The 19932-nt window shown below is 36.1% G+C and overlaps 1 protein-coding gene across 1 annotated transcript in view; it reads right to left on the bottom strand.

The window, feature by feature from the left end:
* The window catches only part of ZNF407 (zinc finger protein 407), a gene marked incomplete at both ends in the record, with an annotated part of 307878 nt that extends 289490 nt beyond the window's left edge, over positions 1–18388 (bottom strand). Inside the window, 2 exons of the mRNA XM_079533931.1 lie at positions 7715–7829; positions 13612–18388. Coding sequence (XP_079390057.1) covers positions 7715–7829; positions 13612–18388 — 4892 coding nt within the window. The remainder of the gene's footprint in view (positions 1–7714; positions 7830–13611) is intronic.
* Positions 18389–19932: the final 1544 nt, after the last annotated feature.

The raw sequence follows: 19932 nt of genomic DNA, 5'->3' as shown, positions 1-19932 counted from the left end.
CACAGAGACAAATTTTCTAGAGAAACCAGTTCTGCCCTAATAAACTAATCACGGACTCTCAAGAAGGTGCCCAGGGTTATAATAAACCCCGAGCACTAAGAAATAAGGAAAGTAAGATTAATTGTCCTGAAGTGCTTAAAAATCTAGATGGGTTCTGCTTCTGCTAAACCCAGTGACAGAATTCCCAGGGATTACAATGCAAACAGGACAAAATTCAATGGAAAACAGCATAAAGTTAAGGGTTTATTATTATTATTATTAAAAATAATAATAATAAATCAGTAAATAATATATAAAAAAAAAACCAAAGGTGAAATAACGGGTTGATACACTACACTGCATCCCCTGAGATCCTGGCATTCTAATGAACTGAACATTCTAATAAACCAAAGAAACTATGTTATGGTGACACATTTGAAAAGAGGAAAATGGACACGCACAAAAAAAAAACAGAAGTTCCAGCAGCACTCAACTCTTTTAGATTGAATTTGGTTAAAATTGAAGGCATTCTAACAGCTTACAATTACATGATATGAAGCATACACCTGAGAGTTTTTGATTCTCTTCCTGAACCCTATAGTTCTAGTGAAGTGGTACTCATGGATAAAGATTAGGTTCAGTTATTTATCATATAAATTTTAAATAAAGTCACTTAAAGCAGCAGGGAAAAGTCACCGTCAAATGAAGAGTTTGATACAAATCTATTTGTTTTAATCATTTATATGCAACAAATCTAAACCTTCTGAATTGTGGATATAAATCCAAACAATGCAACTTGTGCATACCAACAAAACAACATAACCAGTGTCTTAAGCAATGAAACCTTTTCCCCTCTCTGTACCAAACACCCATAGTGACAAACTGATGTCTCCATTCATCTCACAGTAACCAAATCCAAGCTAATTTTCTTTCTGCCATCTGCTTCTGCCAGTAGAAGGATATTTTTAATAGTATCTTTCTCAATGCTTGTGGCAGTTCTTCCAAATCGTGGGTTATAATACAGAAGTCCCTTTCAGTAGGTACACTGGATTTTAGCATTTATGCCCCATTTGCCATTAGTTTGCCATTAGTTACGACTCCTGTCTGCTTGGAACAGGACTCAAGCCCTTCCTGCATGGGCACAGATGGCACTGTCTCTCAAAAGGTATGTGCAGAGTGGGATGCTTCCCCATGGCGAGCATTCACACTGCTGGACCCCTGAACAGCTGGGAGCAGCACTGCTGGCTGGGCTGGCTCTGAAGCCATGCTGGGTCATGACCAGCCACAGGCTTCATTCATCCCTTTCCTGGGATGGATCAGCCCCAGGGACCACAAAGCCCTGACACAACTAATGGTATAGAGCTGTGCCCGAGGTCAGATTGGGTATCTGGTAAAGGTTGTTCACCAGAGGATGGTCAAGCACTGGCACAGGCTCCCCAGGGCAGTGGGCACGGCCCCAGGCTATCAGAGTTCAAGGAATGTTTGCACAGCATTTGCACACAGCGTTTGAATTTTGGGTGTTCTTGTGTAGAGCTAGGAGTTGGACTCAATGATCCTTGCAGGTCCTTTCCAACTCAGTATGTTATATGGTTCTATGACCCACAAGCATGCACTCGCTTCACCTTTTTAGTGGCCTAGGGGGAAAACACGTTTTTCACTTTGAAGCTGTTGAGAATTCCAAGTCTTCAGGAACGAGTTGTTTTAATTAGAGGAAAACTAAGAGCGTTCCTGAAACACGCAATGTTTTAAATTGCCACAGCCTCTCAAGACGCGAAGGCTTTGCTTTTTAAGATGTCTACCGTCTAACAGAAACGCACGCATCCTGAACATTAGAACAATCTACAATAAAAAATTAAAAATGCATGTCCATAAAAGCACCAGTTACACATACAGCGTATATCACAGTCACACCACTATGCATCTTGATAATTACCATTTGGAAGTGCACTAGAATTAGATTACACGCAGTGGATATTAGTCTGAATCACTAGCAGTATCTCTAATTCAAATACAAATATATACTCTCACAAGTGTGTCCCATACATACCTTTTCTCTTCAGCAAGTATAAGTAAATCATTATTAGAATCTAATTCAGCACGCAAATGGCCACAAACACGTTTTATTAAGTCAGAAAGCTGGCCATGACTGTGCAGTACCATCTGCAGTACCAGGCTCCAACAGAAGGGTCTCTGCCCAGGCCCCACTAGAGCCTCCCATTTGTTGCCTTGGCCTCCACCAGCTAGTGGGCAGCCGACCTCCAGGCCATGTCTCACACAACACAGCGTGGTGTCTGTGCCAGCTGTGGAAGGATGCTGGGAGCTTTTCTGAATAAAAATAAATTGCTTCAATTTCAAGCAGTTTTCTTAAAAACTAGAAAGAGAGTACGTGCTGAAGGTCAAGTTTGCAAATCTAATAAAATGATAGATAACCGAACAAAAATTGGCAAGATAATGTAACACATATGCTGTTTCACTCCACAAGCTTCTCTAATATTTTCTTGTTAATTTGTTTAAATGCGCATGTGGGTTTGGAAAGCTGTTACATAGGCTGAACTCATCTTCTTTACTAAAGAGTAAACCAACACAAGTGTTCAATTGGAGTATATGAGAAAAAGCAGAGAAAGAAACCCTCAGTACCTGGGTCTGGAGCAGTCATTTCACACACACTAATCTTTAATCTGAACAGCTGAACCAAATACATATGATTTGTTTGGGCACATCTGTAGGTATGATGTGTGTAATTAATTGTTCATTCAAAAATGTAATTTCATGATGCATTTGATGATTTATTTATACAACAGTTTCAGTTTTCAGAGCCTACTAAAAATAGTGATTTTAATTTATCCCTGCTGCCTACAATTATCCACAACCATGTATTTTTAAATATTTCCAGCCTATAAAAATTACTAATTTTTGCCACTTGTGTTTATCTGCATTTAGACTTTGATTTGGATAAATTAAGCTCTCAAGTGTTCCTTGCTTTATGAAACTCTGCATGTTGTACACTTCAACACAAATAAATGACTTCTACCATTAGAGGTTTAAATAATGTAATGTATTTCATGCTCAGCCTGAAGCTGGATTCCAATGAAGTTGCTAATGCACGTAATGATTAAGTGTAACTCAAATACTAACTGTGTTGTTGAAAACATGACAGGCAATAATTTGGTCTATTATATTCTGCCATTTAATTGCCTAGTACAGACATTCTCTGACACGTTATGAAGCAATGATTTACAATTATTCAAGCTGCAAAGGTCAGAAAGTGACATTATAATCATCTACACAGAGATCCCTTCTAATGCACAAAAACTAGGTAATACCACACAAAAATAGTTTTACTAGAGTAGCAACTTTCTATTTAAGATTTCCCAAACTGCGTGAGTATAAATAATTAATTTACATTACAGTACATTAAGGCATCCTTGAAAATATAATGTTTCTCCTGCTCCTACCAATAAATTTATGAATAAGTCTTTTTTGCTTGCTGAAAGCAATCTTAAGAGTGGGCTTTCACTCCAAGTAGCCTGACACTAACAGGCAGAAAATCTAGAAGACTTTAAAAAAACGTAACATAGGAGTACAGCCAACTGTTAGATGCAGCTGGTCAAAACACATCCTTACCTCTAAAGCAGGAATATCTGTTAGCCACTATACCTATGTAATATACAGGTAAGTATTTTCCTTTAGATGTCCTCCAAGCAACTAGTGTCATTAAAATACTAAGCGGTATACAGATTAAGATCTCCAAACTCATCTTTGCATTAATAGCAAAAGTGAAGTTATTTCCATGCTTGAGATGCTGTAAATCTCCTGAAAGCTTGTTTGTACAAGGTTTTTTAAAAACCAAAAAAGGTATTTATTTAGCAGAACACCTTATAACATCTCTGGAATTAATTAGAAAAAGGAGTTTAAAAGCAAAATGAGACTGAGAAGCAAAGAGCTAAAAAGATCAATATTTCTAACCACCAAAACAACTCAAAAGTAACAGACAAAAAAAAAAAAAAAGGAAAGAAATCAGGGAGGGAAAAAAAACAAAACAACAACCAAAAAAAAAACCAACAACCATACATTTCCATTTCCACCTTCTCCAGTTTTCCTCATGCATACACAAGTGTTCCTTAAATGACTTGGCTACTATATGTTGAATAAACTTAATTAAGATGCTACTACAAATGTCTTCCCAGTTTTTAGGAAGGTCGTAAGAAATGTTTTGTGTGCTTTAAATACTGACAATTTTCTTCAGTAGATTTTTTAGTCACAAAGGAAAGGGGGGAAAAAACTGAAAGAAGCAGTCATTCTTTATGAAACATGCAACTACAACCCCAAAATTCTGTTTCTGAAAGCAAAGGTGAGAAAAAGAAAAGGCAATGGAATAGTAGATGCATTTTTAAATCAAACATCACCTATAAATTCTGTTCAAAACCTCAGGTGCCGAACAATGCATTTTTTTATGTTCCTCCTGAGGCATAAGATTTGAAAAGTGCAAGATAAGCCTGCTCACTGCATTCCACCAGGCAAATGAAACAGAAATTTTAAATGCTGTTCAACCAAAATTTGTTCATCTGCTCAGGGTGGCTGCCAAATTCAGAACAAGACTTACAAAAAATTAAATTCAAACGTGCAGCAGTTTGCTACACACAGAAGGCAACAGATACTACCTCTGAAATAAGGGGATATATTTTACAGCCATGGGTATGGAAAAGAAAATTAACGCACATCTGCGATAAGGCAAATGAGTAGCAGACGTTTTTTTCCAAATGTTAAAACATTACTGGTGTCCAATTTCTGTATCACGTAGTTTCTGCTCTGCAGATGAAGAAAAACAAACCCTGAACTTCAATTAAAAAAAAAAAAAAAAACACCAAAATTACAGTGTTTTTCAGGAACTGAGTGAAATGTACTTTGTATGTACTTCTGTGTACTTCGTATCATGCAAATATAAGGAGCATTTGGAAAATTTAGACAGAATCTTCCCCCAACCAGATTTTTTTTTTAGGCAAAAATTATCTTGGAATTTTTGAAGAAGTCCTGTACTGAGACCTGTGAAACCACAGTGTTGCACTGACATTTCACCTTTAAAAAGTGTGCAGGAAGATTCAAAAGCTTTTGAAACACAATTTATCCTCGCAACCAGCACAAGGGCTTATTACTATGAATCTAAAAGTCAGAGGATAGAATATTAACTACTGCAGAAAAGAAAACATAGTGCAGGACCTTCTGTTTGTGACAAAATTACAGAGTTAATGTTCCTGAAAGATCACTTCACCTTTTAAAGCATGATTTTTAAAAAGGTAAAATTTATAGCAATTAAAGCTAATGAAGAAATGCAGCATGAGCTGCTTATGTTCAGGAACTAATAGGTCCACTGAGCATTTCTAAGATTATTTAGCCATCAATGATAATGAATTGACATTGTCAGTGGTGTTAATGTACCAATGCTCTATAGTGCCACTAATCCAATAGCCAATCCTAGCTTTTTTTTTTTTTTTTTTAATTAATGTTGCCACTTTATGTTTTTTAAACTACACACTGCCTGATCCTCTCAATTAAAACAGCAGAAACACAGCACAGGCTGTTACACTCTTTTCTTTCACATTTAAGGATAGCATGGTCATCATTTGGACTACAAGTTAAAACTGTCCTGCTCATTCCTACTTCCTCAAATCCTGCTGAATTCTTCAGGACTGTTAGCTACAGTATAAAAATGTCTTTTCCAAGTAAATCAATGTTAACGTATAATTCTTAAAATACATTTGTTGTGCACATTAAGTGAAATGAGATTATTATTTGAACAAGTATATGAATCAGATTTTTGTCAGCACAGGATATTGTAATGCATGTCTCCTTAGCCCATTGTTTTGTCATATCTAGCACAGATGTTGTTGTCCATGTTGTTGTTGTAAATTGATCATACAACAACATACAGGAATGGAAAATAAGTACCTGTTTGGCTACCAGATATGACATATCAGCAACATACAGTAAGCAATCAGGTTACCAAAGTCACTAACATTCAAGTCTGCTGTTCAAACCATTTGTGTCAGGAACTACAACCAAGCTGTGCATTTTCTGAGACAAGATTCTAAGAACACTTCAACCCCGAAGGGAAGGAACGAATTTTTGAAAAGTGAGAATCTGTATCCAAGCTCAGCCCGCTTATTTCTTTTTCTTTTCTTTTTTTTCTTTTTTAATATAAGATTCAGTAGTAACTATTTCAAGACTTTTGATTTTGTATGGATTATTACATAGTTATATAACGTGATTTTTCATTAGACGTTAAAAAGGAATTGAAGAAAGAACCACTGTCAAATTTGTTGACAATTTCTAAAGAAAAGAGCTTAGCCCCACATAAACAGTGAATTTGCAACTGTTAATCATCTTCCATGCCAAATTCTCAGCAATCTATCTAGCAGAGACAGCAGATAAGATTTTTCAAACAACATAAAATAGGCTACTACACATGAAGTTCATTATAAGCATGCTGCAAAATAAAGAGTAGCACAAGTTATTCTACTGTTGATATTCAGTGGACTTAAGAATTAGGCTCATACATTTTAATTTCGTGTTACAAGAAGTCAGCAATTAATTTTTGTAAGTGAGTAAAAACATCCAAAGTATCTCATAATGCAGCATGCAAAATTATTTGAAAAACAGAGAGATGAATCAGTGAAAACCACTCAGCTGCATCTTCAGCTGAAGATTCACTTGTCCTTTAAAATGTGTAACTCACTTTGTCCTGCAGTAGATCAGTATACTAAGACTAAAAAAAAAAATCCTTCCTGCTTAATATTATCCCTAACATCACACCACACCACTCATGTGTGCACTGCATCATTTAATTGAACCTGTGCCGTTCTACACATTAGCCATAAGACTGCTATAGCAGGTTACATAGGTTTGAGTAAAGTGTTTTTATATGATGCATATATTAGTTAATTTCTCTAGCATAATAACATTAAAATATATTTTTAATCAGAAGTAGGGTATTAAAATCCAACTTTGAATGTCCTATGATGTACCATGTATGCCATGGCATTTTAAAACCTTTTAAACATTTCTGCTAAATTAATTAGTTTTGCATTAAGGAGTCTCAATGCCTCCTATTAAATGCAACACATTTGAAGGACAATTAAACATTATGAACGATCCTTCTGAGGAAATAACGATTAAATAAAAAAGAAAACCAAGATTTTTTTGGTAGCAAACAAGAACACAAGCATACATAAAAGACTTCAATTTATTTGTAAAGTCTTATGTCTGCAATATTTTAGACGCATTTGTTTGAAAAACCAGCCTTCTGTTTTGTTTTCGTAAAGAATGAGAACCCTAATGGAGTCCAGAAATCTGTTAATGTTACTAAAATTATAACAGGATAGCAAAAGAAAAAACCCCACACACTAAAGTCTATATTATGTATTTTTTATGTCTTTAAATGGAATTTACAGTTCTCCCTGGCAATGTGAATGAACATCCTATAATTTAGTCAATTTACAGATTACAGGTTCAAATTGACCTTGTAGCCCATAAAATTGCTCATCTTCAGTGCAGGATTAGAAGTGGGAAAAGAATGTCATAACTGTATTTAAGGAATTTACCATAACAATGGAAAGGAGGATATGCATGCATAATTTTAGCCACTCTTGCTCACATCACAGTTTTCAGTTCTGAAACAATGCATATTCTGCACTCTTCTCCTGGTTAACCATGGTGGAAACCGTTTCAATTTACTCACCCACAGACATGACACTTGTATTCCCTCATCCCAAGGTGCCTCTTGACATGGTTTCTGGCATCTCCGAGCTGAGCTGTTGCAAAGTGGCATATCTTGCACTTGAATGGCTTTGATCCTAAGTAAAATTTAGCATAAGATATGAGTTGAATTAGAATAATATATCACCCACGGTTAAAGAAATAAAAATTCCTGGGAAAAAATAACCTTTAAAAAAGCCTATCCCACATTTAACCTGTTTCAGATTATTGCCTAACAAAAAAAGCATCTTGCACATAAATTTATAACTCCCAGGACACAGATGGTATATACTATACAGTACTCATTAGTTTCTTTAGATTCAGGACTAAGGAAACTACTCTGTTAACTATTGAAAATCATTCACTCTTTTTTTTTTTTTTAAACCAAAAATATTAAAATGAAGGAGATAGCCCTTCAGCAAGATGACAAAAGTCATTTTATGCTATTTCCAAATGCCGAAACTCACGTAATGGTCTAAAAGTGCTTTGATATTGGTGTAAACTGAAAATGTAATTTTTTTTAAGCAAGTATATTTAAAGTAAAGTAATTTTGCAAGTCTTCCGACACCGAATAGATTTTACATTAGCATTGGTATTTCAGATTTGTTCTGTCACACACAGAAAATGATTCATCACCTAGCCATTGTAATGACATGCAATGTATGAATATACAGTGGATAAAATATTATGCCTTTATGACTGTTTTATGGTCAAGAATTTATGATTATTCTGCAAACCAGAAGTATTGACATTTTGGCTATTATTTATTTCAAGAACAAACTTTAATATTAAATGTCTACTGCAGAACTCTAGAATTATTTCTCCAAGGAAAAAGTACCAGCCTATTTCTCGTATCACTGCAGTGCAGCAAAAAAGTAAAATTGTTTGTCCGTCTTAATTAACAGGGATCCTCTCTGGACTACTGATTTTTTTATTTTTTTTTTTTTAATTGAAATAGCTGAATTGGGCACTTGTCAGTCTCTGTGTTACAAAGCAGTTACACTACTCCCAAGAATGTGTGCATATACTAAAGTATGCCATTGCACTTTCCAATTTTCTGACCACTAAATCCTTAAACCAATAAATTAAAATCACAGAACTGCCATTAAAAGTAAGTACAATATGGTCAGAGATTCTCCATATTACATTTAGTATATGTTTTGTGAAGTACTTCTTCCAATACAGTTAAGCATAATATGAAATATGTGTTCTTTAATAAATATACATAAAGAGCTCTGATAAGAAAAATGTTACACTATATCATACTTGATCAATGAACCTTTTTGCTTTGCCCTTGAAACAGAATCTCCTCAAAGAATCCATTGGTGAAATCGAGGATCTTAGTAAAAAATTTTAGAGTCTTAAATTTCAATTTAATTCCCAAAAGCTGACGAAAAATGAAGCATTTAATTTTAATCTTCTAACTGAAATAAAAAAGTCAACAGTACTAAGCACGGGCAGACAAGGTTGAATATTTCACAGTTCAATGACAATGAAGCCAGATCTCTTAATACTTCCATTTCTACTGTTGGAAGTAGATGTAAAATATATTTAGCACCTGAATGGTTATATCTAGTCAGCTTTATATGTTTAAATGTCAAAAGCAGGTTGAGGCTGGAGCTAACAGCAATCACATTCTATCAATCACACCGAAAAACCCCAGTTTATTTAAATGATCCTGATAAAACTAAATTAATCATTAATTTGGTGACATTTCAAATCAACACTGTGTTCTATAAAGAGGCCCATGCAAATAAAAAAGCCTATCATTGCATTAAATAGAAGAGTATTAAAAGTTGATGTTTTAACTTATGATCTCAACTGATTTCACAATTAATAATTTCAAGACCACAGTCAGAGAGGATTTTTTTTAATCTATAGGTGTTTATATTGCTGTTTTCTATCATGGAATTCAAATACCAAGTGGATTCAATCCTGTGTTCCTTTAGTTTCTCTCCTACTGATTAAATTGTAAATTCGTTCCTCATTCTGTTACTGCAGGTGTCCCACAGGGCTTCCATACAAGACCTTTGCTGTTTTCCATTTACATGACTCCTTTGTGAAAAACTGTAGTTCAGGCCAATCGTAGCTCTAGTGTGCTGACAATACATAAATGTATTATTCTGTTGACTGCTCTCACCCAAAAATCACTGAGGCCTTGAGGTTTTATTTATTTATTTCCTATATCCAGCGCTGAATATCTGTTAACATCTCCATTTAAACTCCTTGAAAAGCCACTTGCTGACAGGCTACGGTCAGTACTTATCTGCTGAAACAAAAGCAGTGCATCTCCCTCTCAAGTGAAAGGGAGATGTCTTCCCTGATGCCAAATTCTTTCCAATGTTTTTGGATAGAAAAAAAATATACTTACAATGAAGGTATTAGACTAAACGTTAAACAAATGGTGCAAAAAATCTGTATCTAGTCTGAACCTATCAGAAACAATACTGAAGCAATTAACCATTTCTTAACCATATTTACCACAAACTTCAGTGGTTCTCATCTACTGTGTTAACGTGACATCAGCTTCACATTTGGCTTTTAGTTCACTGAGACAAATACTTTTGACGTAGCATCTTTCCAACCAATTGACTCGAGTAAACAAATAAATAAATGAAAAACCACAGAATTAATCTACCCACAAGTTACAGCATGGAAACAGTGTAAATTTTCCATGGGTAGCACTGACATGCCTCTGAACTAAAGAACTGGGGGAAGAAAGTTGAAAATAGACTAAATTTCTTAAATCATGCAGTTGTTTTACAGAGATGACTGTAGTTAATAATCCTAATCTTACATTAACACAAAAGATACTCAAAACAAAAAAATCTGCCCGTTCTAAGCCAACATCATCTCTGTCTGGAGGCACAACTGTGCCTTTACCTCAGGCTCAATGCAAAGTAAGCGGAGCCACAGGAAACACCGTTATACCATTTCATACTTTATTTAGGGTAGGGGTAGTAAGATACCACATTTACTTTGGGCAAATCTTCCATTAATTGAGAAACGTGATGAGAAACAAAACAAAGATGATATGGTTGCAGGTGATTTTTCCTCACATGTTGACTGTTAATTAAGTTTATGGGACCTGCATCAATTGAAAACTAAAAAGTCTTCCACCTCTGCTACTCCCTGTATTTGTCTTTACACTTCCTCATTTTCACTTGTCAACACGTGATGGACTTGCTTGTTATCTCCTCTCCAGCAAAGCTTTCTTTTCATTTGCAATGTGAAAATCTCTTAGATTATTTAACAGTATTTTGAAACGATATTTTTCTATTAATGGAAATCATTAGTTTTGTCTGTCTACAACTTTCCTTCTTCCTTACTCCCCTAACTATCACCAATTACTCAAATTAAAATTGAGCTAGATAAAGTTAGACACACATACATGTATCTACATATCAATCCATATATGCAGAAAAATATGTGCACATCTGCTTACAGAAGAAATATTTAGAAAAAGCACACAATCGGAACAATAGATGGGAAAATAACTGTAGCTTTCCCCTTGTTATGCACCTGATGTTACCTTGCAACAGATGAGAGGGGCCAGAAATAATGCACTTTGCCTCACTAACGGTATAAGCCAGTGGCTATGCAATTGGTAGCGTGGCTCATTTCCCTCAGCCACCGTTCCCAATAACCCCAAAATGTTTATTCAGCTTCAACTGTCATGATACAGACTGGAAGCAAAGGTTCTGTGAAACACAAGATCACAAATATGATAACGGGGATTGAAAGAGAATTCCTTCTTCCCGTTAGATATTAACAAAAGTCTCTGCATTACTATTTATGTGAAATAAGCATAGCATCAGAAAAGCAATTCATTTAAAGGTGCTGTGAGAAAGAGCCTAGATTAAACTCTTATCTGAAACCCTTCTACAACATCTCCACAAGCACCTCGAAAAATGACTTGCAAAACAAAACGTATTCTTCTACTGCCTTGCATATTTAAGGCCATTCAAAAGCACAATGAAAATATACTTCATGATAAGACCTACAGACCAGATGGTAAAAAGTACACTAACTTTTACTAAATGTTACAATCAATGATGTAACTTATGTAAGTAGGGTTGCTTTGTCATATATTGATAGTTACCTCACTTTCACATCCACATTAACTTGATTTTAAATGCAATTAATACATATAGTCAAGGAAGACTAATGGACTACATTCTGCACTTAACCTGGTGGACATTTTCAAATGGCACAAGTGACCAGTGCAAACCTATTTTGCATTGTAAACGACTAAATAAATCTTAATGGATTAAGAATGATCAGCTATCAACACACAAGGGAAATTAAGTGCTGAAATGCCTACATTGATTATTTTAAATTATTAGCCTTACTCTGTTCTTGAATTTGTATGCTTTTAGTGAGCTTTAACACATTTACAAGACTTATTGACTATAATTACAAGAGAATTCAAGTAATGGACACATCAATTATAAGCAACATGTCTTGACCAGACAGTTGCATAAAGAATTCTAAAGAGAGCTCCATTAGCATCTTCTCCTTTAGTTTTATTCCGTTTTATCTGCCGTAAGAGGGCATATTAAGGGCTTATAAAGCTGCTCTGACCATGTGAGCATGACTGTCCCTCTGAAGACTTAACGCTGCATTCAAAGTTGGATTGGGTGAAACAAAACAGATAACTACGTTATTGACAGGACAGAAGTAATGCTGGAAGTATTAAGTATGTGAGTTACTGGCATACATGAATGCTGCAGTTAAAGTAAAATACTTTGAAAGGTTTGAAATACAACGTCCATGTTCCCCAAGATTAATTTTCAACTTTATTGTCCAGTCATGCCCTCATTTAAAAAAAAAAAAAAAAAACTTACAAAACTATTTTAGGATTATGCCAGGAATTACCATACTTCTATGTTTCTTTTTTCTTACCTTTTTGCTCTCTTCCTTGTAACCATGCACTAAGTTTCAAATACTGCATGAATTTAAACTATAGCTTCCATAATAAGCCATTATTTAAAAGTACAGTAAAATAAACCTTACAGTTTTAATGAAAATATGTTCATTGAAATGTGAATTTATTATTCAAATCCACTCATAAATTCAACCATGGAGACACCACTTGTCTAAGCAGAGCTCAGTGATTTAGAAAAGCTGTCTATTTAAAATAAAGAATGTATGGCAGGTTTATAGAAACATCACAGTGAATTTTTACATAAATTTAGAACTGCGGCTTATGCATTTTTCTACAAAAATGTTTTTAAATTTTCCACTTAAAATTAAACATAAAAATGAATTGAAAGTGCGATCAGCACAGAAACTAAATCAGGTATTACACTGCTGTGCATCACATCGACATTACACACTACGTTCCCAAAAGGCTGACCTATTCCAATTCCCGTAACTTATTTCTACAAAAAACTCTTGATGCTCATTATTGGTATTTATTAAGGAATGATGTATTCACAAATTACTATCACAAAGCATAATCTAATGCTGAAAGTGTAACTGAATTGAAATGAAGTAAACAATGTAGATATTTAACAACTGCAAGGAAGAGAAAGTTAGAACAGCTAACTGTTCTCTTAAAACACCACTGCTGCATTATATAAATTTAAGAACTGATTAATGATTACAATTTAGATTAAAGGGAAGGAAATCTCTCTATATGAAACAAAAAGCAGAAGGGTGACTGCGTTTAAAATGTTCTTACATTTTCTGCTCTTTGATCACTGTATTTTCATCCCCCTAAAGGTAATTTTGAATTTCATCAGTGGCTCATCAAGCAATACGAATACCAGTTCATAAGAAATGTTAATGTTAAAGAGATTAAAAACCAGAAAACGGCCAGTGGTAATAATTCACTCTGTCTGAAAGAGACCGGTTGCAAAGAGAGCATTTCCATACCTGTATGGGTACGAATGTGAGCTAGGAAGGCCATGGAATTGCTACTTCTACACATCTTCCCACAGTACTTGCAGACGTTGCCTTGGTTCTCTTCCCTCTCTCTGTTTATCTGTTCAGTGTCCTCCACAATGTACTTATTCACTTCCCGCAGAAGTTCTTCATGCTGCTCTTTGATATGGAGAAACAAGTTCTGCTCTGAATCAAAGGGCTCCGTGCACTTCACACATTTGAAGGTTGCACCTCCTTCAGGCAGCTCCTCCACACTTGCCTGCTCATTGCGCATGTGCCCAGCACTGGCCAAGTGCTGATGAAGGTTGCTCTCTGTGTAAAATGACTTTCCACAGAGTAAACAATGAAAATGTTTTTCTTTTGAAGGATGTTTCATGGCTATGTGAACATTTAGTCCGCTCAAACCATCTGCTAGAAAGCCACAGTCATCGCAGCGAATACGTGTCAATTCCCCAAGGGAAACGCCTTCTGACTTCTTCTTTTTCCCACTACTTGGTGAAGCATCTGCTTTCACTGCAAACTCACCAGTTCTCACTCCACCTGGCACCTGTCCTTCACCTGAATGGTCAATGGGCTCCCCATCTTGATTGCTTTTTAATCTTACTATAGAAGAATCAAACTTGCCAAAATTTTGCATTGCCTTTCGTTTATCATCAGTACTGGTGACTGTTCCTAAAGCCTCATTACTACTTTCTTGCATGCCCTCAGCTGTTGAGCCATCTGCCTCCCAAATACTGTTATTTATAGTTACTTCTGCTTCATGTTGTGCTTCCATAAGGGCTTCTTCCTCCTCCCCAGTAGGATTCTTTTTGAAACTTCTGTCACCCTCTAAACTATGCATATTTTGCACCATCTCTCCAATGTTCCCAGCAAAATTTGATTGCCATGCTGCACTTTTTGTTTCTGGAAGACTTAGCATAAGTGGGTTATTTTCTTTCAGTGATATTTCTTCAATAACGTTTGTGTTTCTACCGTCCGCTTCAGGTTTTTCTCTATTTGCTTCCAAGTTCTCCTTGCCTTTTCCTGACTTCAAGTTTGTGCCACCTGATCTATTTTCATTTTCTGCTTGGCAATCCCCTGAGTTAAGCAGCTCCTGACCACGTCCACTTGTCTGCAATTCATAACTACCTGCCTCTTTAATTGGTATCTCTTCATCAGGCTTACCAGCATTATCTTTCTGAGGAGCTCCCTGGAATCCTTCGCATAAAATATTTTCTCCTCCATTTTTAGTTTCCTCTTCAACTGCGCTTTCCACTGTATTTTGGGAACTGCCTTCTTTAGGCATTTCTGGAAATGCATTTTCATCTAAGGCAATACACTCTGTTAAGCGTTTACACGTATGATCACTTTCTGCTGCATCACTGGCACATTTCATTTCACTTAAAACAGTTTTCAGTTCTCCTGCACTGTGATGGTGCTCCTCTTGGGACAGAGCTGAGCCTTCTTTAGCAATATGTGTTGTGTTTTCTTCCTCCACAGACAAACAAACATGAGATTCTCTTCTAATTTTATGTTTCTCTGTTGCCGCATGCCTAATCATCTCTCTGCGAGTTACAGCATAGTAGTCACAGGCCATGCAGTAGTATTCAAATTGTTTTGTATGCTTTCGTTTTACATGCAACTCTAATGAAGAGGAAGAATGAGCAGTGAAGTCACAGTGTATGCACTTGTTGTCATTTGCACCCACCATTCTCCTCTGGAAGCAGGGGTCACCATCCTGGGTATCCTTTGCTGATTCAAGAAATGTGTGCTTTATATTTAACGAATTCCTAGCATGCTCCAAATCTGGCAACCTACTAGCATTTTCAACATTTACCTCGGCGTTTCCTTGCTCAATTTCTTGCTGATCTACGATAGAATTTCCCAAATCTAAAGTCTGGCTACTGTCCTCAACATGTTCACACAACGCAGGCATGGGGCTGTTAACCTTCTTGCTTGTAGATTCAAAATTTCCTCCTTCAGGGCTAACAATGATCTCTGAGTTCTGTTTTCCATGTCCTTCTATTTCCACACGACTTTTATGTTTTTTGGTTGCACAATGACGTTCCATATCTCCTTTGGTTACAGTGTAGTAATTGCAAACCTTACACAAATAGCTGTACTGATGGCTGTGCTTTCGCCTGATATGAACAGTCAAATTTGTAACACTGGAGGCCAAAAGACCACAATGGGTACACGTTCTAGAAATAGTGCCTTTGGGTCTCCCTCTTTTTGGTGCATTAGCTAAAACCAATTCATTTTCACCAATTCTTTGATCAACTGGAACAAATTCCTTATTTCTCAATATGTTTTCTACAGTAGAGGATGGAACATGTACAATTTCTTTATCAAACTCTGTATTCTCATTCCCAGAAATAGAAGGATCCATCACTGTTTTAATGCCACCAACCCCAACGCAAACCTTTTCAATGCATTCCTCAAAACGCAGTCCAATATTATTTTTCCTAGCATTTTCAAGGTGCTTGCTTCTTTTGATATGCTTCTCCATTCCTTCCTTACTCAGTGAGTAAAGATTACATGCTTTGCAGAGAAAGTGATATTCCTGTGCATGTCGGAGTTTTATGTGCCTTGTAAGAACTGTGGAAGATCTTGTCTTATAAAAACACTTTTTACAGTGAAACTGGGTTTTACTCAGAACAGAATGTTTTAGTTCATTTTTATGATTTACAATGGAAGAGTCTGGAGGTTTTGTTTTCATTGATACTTTAATTTCCTTTGCAAGTTTTTGGCTACTGCTTGATACTGAGTCAGCAGAACTTACCATTTGCAAGGTCAGACCAGTGTTACTCAATGGAGTAGCTTGCTGAAGTAATGAACTATCATGTTTCTCATCTTTTTGATGATTTATCAGCTCTTCTTGTGTTTGAAAAAAAAGAACACAAGTTGGACAACTATGGGACATATTATGCACTTCACTCATATGGCTCTGAAAGTTTATCACATTCAAGCTGGTAAATGAACAAAGTCGACAATTAAAGCTACAACTTCCCATCTGGTGTTTAGTATTCTGACAGTGTTGCTGCAAGTCTTCCTTGACTCCACAGGAATAACTACATGTCTGACAATGAAACTGAATACTTTTTGTATGAAAATTTACAACATGAATTTCCAAACTTTCTTTGTTCTGAAAGACATGACCACAGTCAATGCAAGTGTGATGAACACTAGGATTTGCAATAAGTTCAACTTCAGAATTTTTAGTATTTGTAGTGCTAGAAGAAACAGTATTTGGCTTCACTTGAGTAAGATCTTGAATTTCTGAAGCAGTATTACAAAGACTCTTATCATTTGTTTCTAGTTCTGTATGTGATGTAGGGCTTGAATCACTAGGTTTAAGCTGTGTGCTGGAGATATGTTTCATGTATGCTCTTCGAGTTTCAGACTTGTTTTTCTTACCCAACAAATTGTACCTTCTTTTAACTTGCCTTTTTAATCTAAAAGACCTATTTCCTACAAAAGGAGCCCTTAGCAATACAATATTTCTTTTATGTTCCAGTCTATCAGATCTCTTTGTCACATTTAAACTGCTAACTAGCCTTCTGGTAATTGGAGGGAATTCTGAATTCTGCAAGAAATCTGAGGGTCCAGGTATTTCTAGTTTTCCAGTATGACCTTCATTATCTCCTTCCACACTGGAAGAAAGCAGCTTTCCTATCATACTATCTGTTTTTTCAGCAGGAACATTTGTAGATGTTATCATTTCGCCAAGAAGTTCAGTGCCATCATTTTGTTTAGACAAGCTTACATTTGAGTCTTCCAACACACTGCAAACATTTAATTCTTTTGCATCAGCAGTCCTTGCATTTAATTTACTGCTTCCAGGTCTTGCTCTCACATTCTTCTCTCTGGTTACAGTAGACTGCCGTTTTTTAAAGGATTTTTTGGTCAGTATTTGTACAAATCCTCCCCGTGCAGCAAGATTTTGGCGTCGAAGGTGTGTCTTGCCAAGGAAATGAGAATTTAGGAGATTTTCCTCAGCACTCTGAAAACCACAAAGATCGCAACAAAATACCTTGGAATTCTCATGATCTTGCTTAGCATGTGTAGGTAATGTTGGATTACATTTAGTTGTGCAACTACACTGAGGGCATGGTTGCTCTTTGGATTGTTGAGAGTGGCTTTCTTGTATATGCTTTTCTAAATCAGAGCAGGATGATAGAAACTGATCATGTGTTTTGCCTTTAAGATCTTTGTCCATGTTTTCAACTCCACAGTCAACACTGATTTCTTCTGAAGAAGGTAACTTTTCAGGAACAGCAGCTGAATCCTCTCGAAAATGTTTAGTTTCCTTGTGAGTTTTCAGTATGGCACCATCAGCACACTTGAAATCACAATGTGGGCACATGAAATGTGAATTATATACATTATCATCATGACAGCCAGTGACTCCTTCAATTTTTACAACTCCAGCTTCTACGCTACCTTCTTCTTCAGCTAGAACTTTGTGCAACTTCCTGTCACTGTCTTTCTCATTGGCAGAAGACATCAGCTTTCTCTTTCTGGAGGTATTTTCAGGTCCCTCTGCTTCAACAGTGTCCAAGTTTGGTGATCCTGACCATGCCCTTTTGTTTGTGCCATTCTCTTTTCTTTTCTTCTCAAGGTTCCTGAAAACTTCATCTGATATTAACCTTGTTCCCTGCTGAGACAAAGAGTCACATTCAGTGTTGTCTCCTAATGCAATTCTCAGGGAGTCCTTTCTCAACTTATTTTGTAAAATCTCATCAGCATCATCTCTCCTCTGATTATCCTCCTCATCCATTTTTAACATGGGTATTGTCAACTGTAGATCATTTGGCTTAGTACCTATAACAGAAAAGAATTTTTATTAGCTTCTTATGCACAACCAATATTTATAAAACTCAAGAAAACAAGCAATATAGCAAATTAAAATTGTGGCAGGAAGATAGACACAATAAAAGACAAGGCTGTAATTTCAGTATAGTGTCAAACCTTATGGCACTAGAGATCAAACCAGCTTTTTGGCACTCAGTTACAGAGCTCCTACTACAATGACTACCATTTGAGCAAGCACTGGCTTCAAAAATTTTCTGCAATCAAGTAATTTACAAATAGCATTGCTGAGACTCACATGCTTAGCAACCCTAAAACTATGTTAATTTGATTTAATGTTTAAACTTTTACATGCTTAAACTTAGGCAGATAAGCCTAATTTTTGTTTCTAAGCACATTTTTAGGATATTCTACATACTAATAGATTTCAGCGAATCAGTCATAGAAAATTCAGTTTCTCCAGGTCAAGAAATCCAAGATTACTGATTTAAAAGCTCCCAGGAGGAAATGGCCACAATTGCAACAACAAGCAAAACAAAACCAACACAAACTTCAAGTATTATGAGAATGACATTTTCTTTCCCTCCCATTTAGATTATTCACTAAAGAGCAACAAGAAAAATGCTAATAGAGCCATGTTATAAAAAATTACGTAATTACATCACTAGTCTAAGCATAGTTCTCCACCATTCCTAAAACACCTTTTATCCTTTTGAGCTTCATTTGCCAACAAAACAAAAAAGAAGGGGGTGGGAGTGGGAGAAGGGAGGGAAAGCATCTTTGAAGCCCAGCACAAACTCCAGCTATCCAAATCCAATTACCAAAACCTTTCTCTTAGCTGCCTAGTGTGACCTTCCTGCTCCCAAAAAGATGCCACCACCATAAACCTGATGCTACCAACTCAATTTATAGGAAGAATAAGGGTGAGAAACAAAATACTGACATTTATTCCCTTTTCATTTTGATACGATGTGATTGAGAATTGGAAGTGCATTTCCTTTTAACAAATGATTAAATACTAAATGTTTATCTGTGCTTTATGCTAGGATGTAAACATCACAGCTTTGCTACAGATCCAAGTATCCAGATTTTTTTGTTCAATTACCCATTTATTGAATGAGGCCATGACCACACATGTAAGTACTTCCTGCCGAGACTAACTGTAATGTGGGTACAGACAATGCTGAATACAAAAAAGTATGTAAATTCATTTCAAAAGCAAACATTTTTGAGGACAAACTCACAAATCGTTGAACTGGGGAAAGGTACCCCAAACAGCTGGACTTACTGTCTATGGAAGTAAAAACAAAATTGCCTTCCTGCTTAATCATGAGTTAAGGAAGGTCTATGAGCAACTGAGTACATAGAGGTCAGTCACATATAGTGAACAGATCTGTTTTCCAACAAGAGCTCTCACTGAGGTAAGGCACTGGCTGAACTTCTGTCCTGTTAGTTATACTTAGCCTTTTAAATGAGAAAATAGAACCTCCAGATAGCAGTAGTCCTTCTGAAGGATACAGA

Source organism: Tetrao urogallus (assembly GCF_951394365.1).
Source record: "Tetrao urogallus genome assembly, chromosome: 3".
NCBI lineage: Eukaryota > Metazoa > Chordata > Aves > Galliformes > Phasianidae > Tetrao > Tetrao urogallus.
Note: the sequence above shows the minus strand (reverse complement) of the source record. Positions and strands in the feature narration are given on the sequence as shown.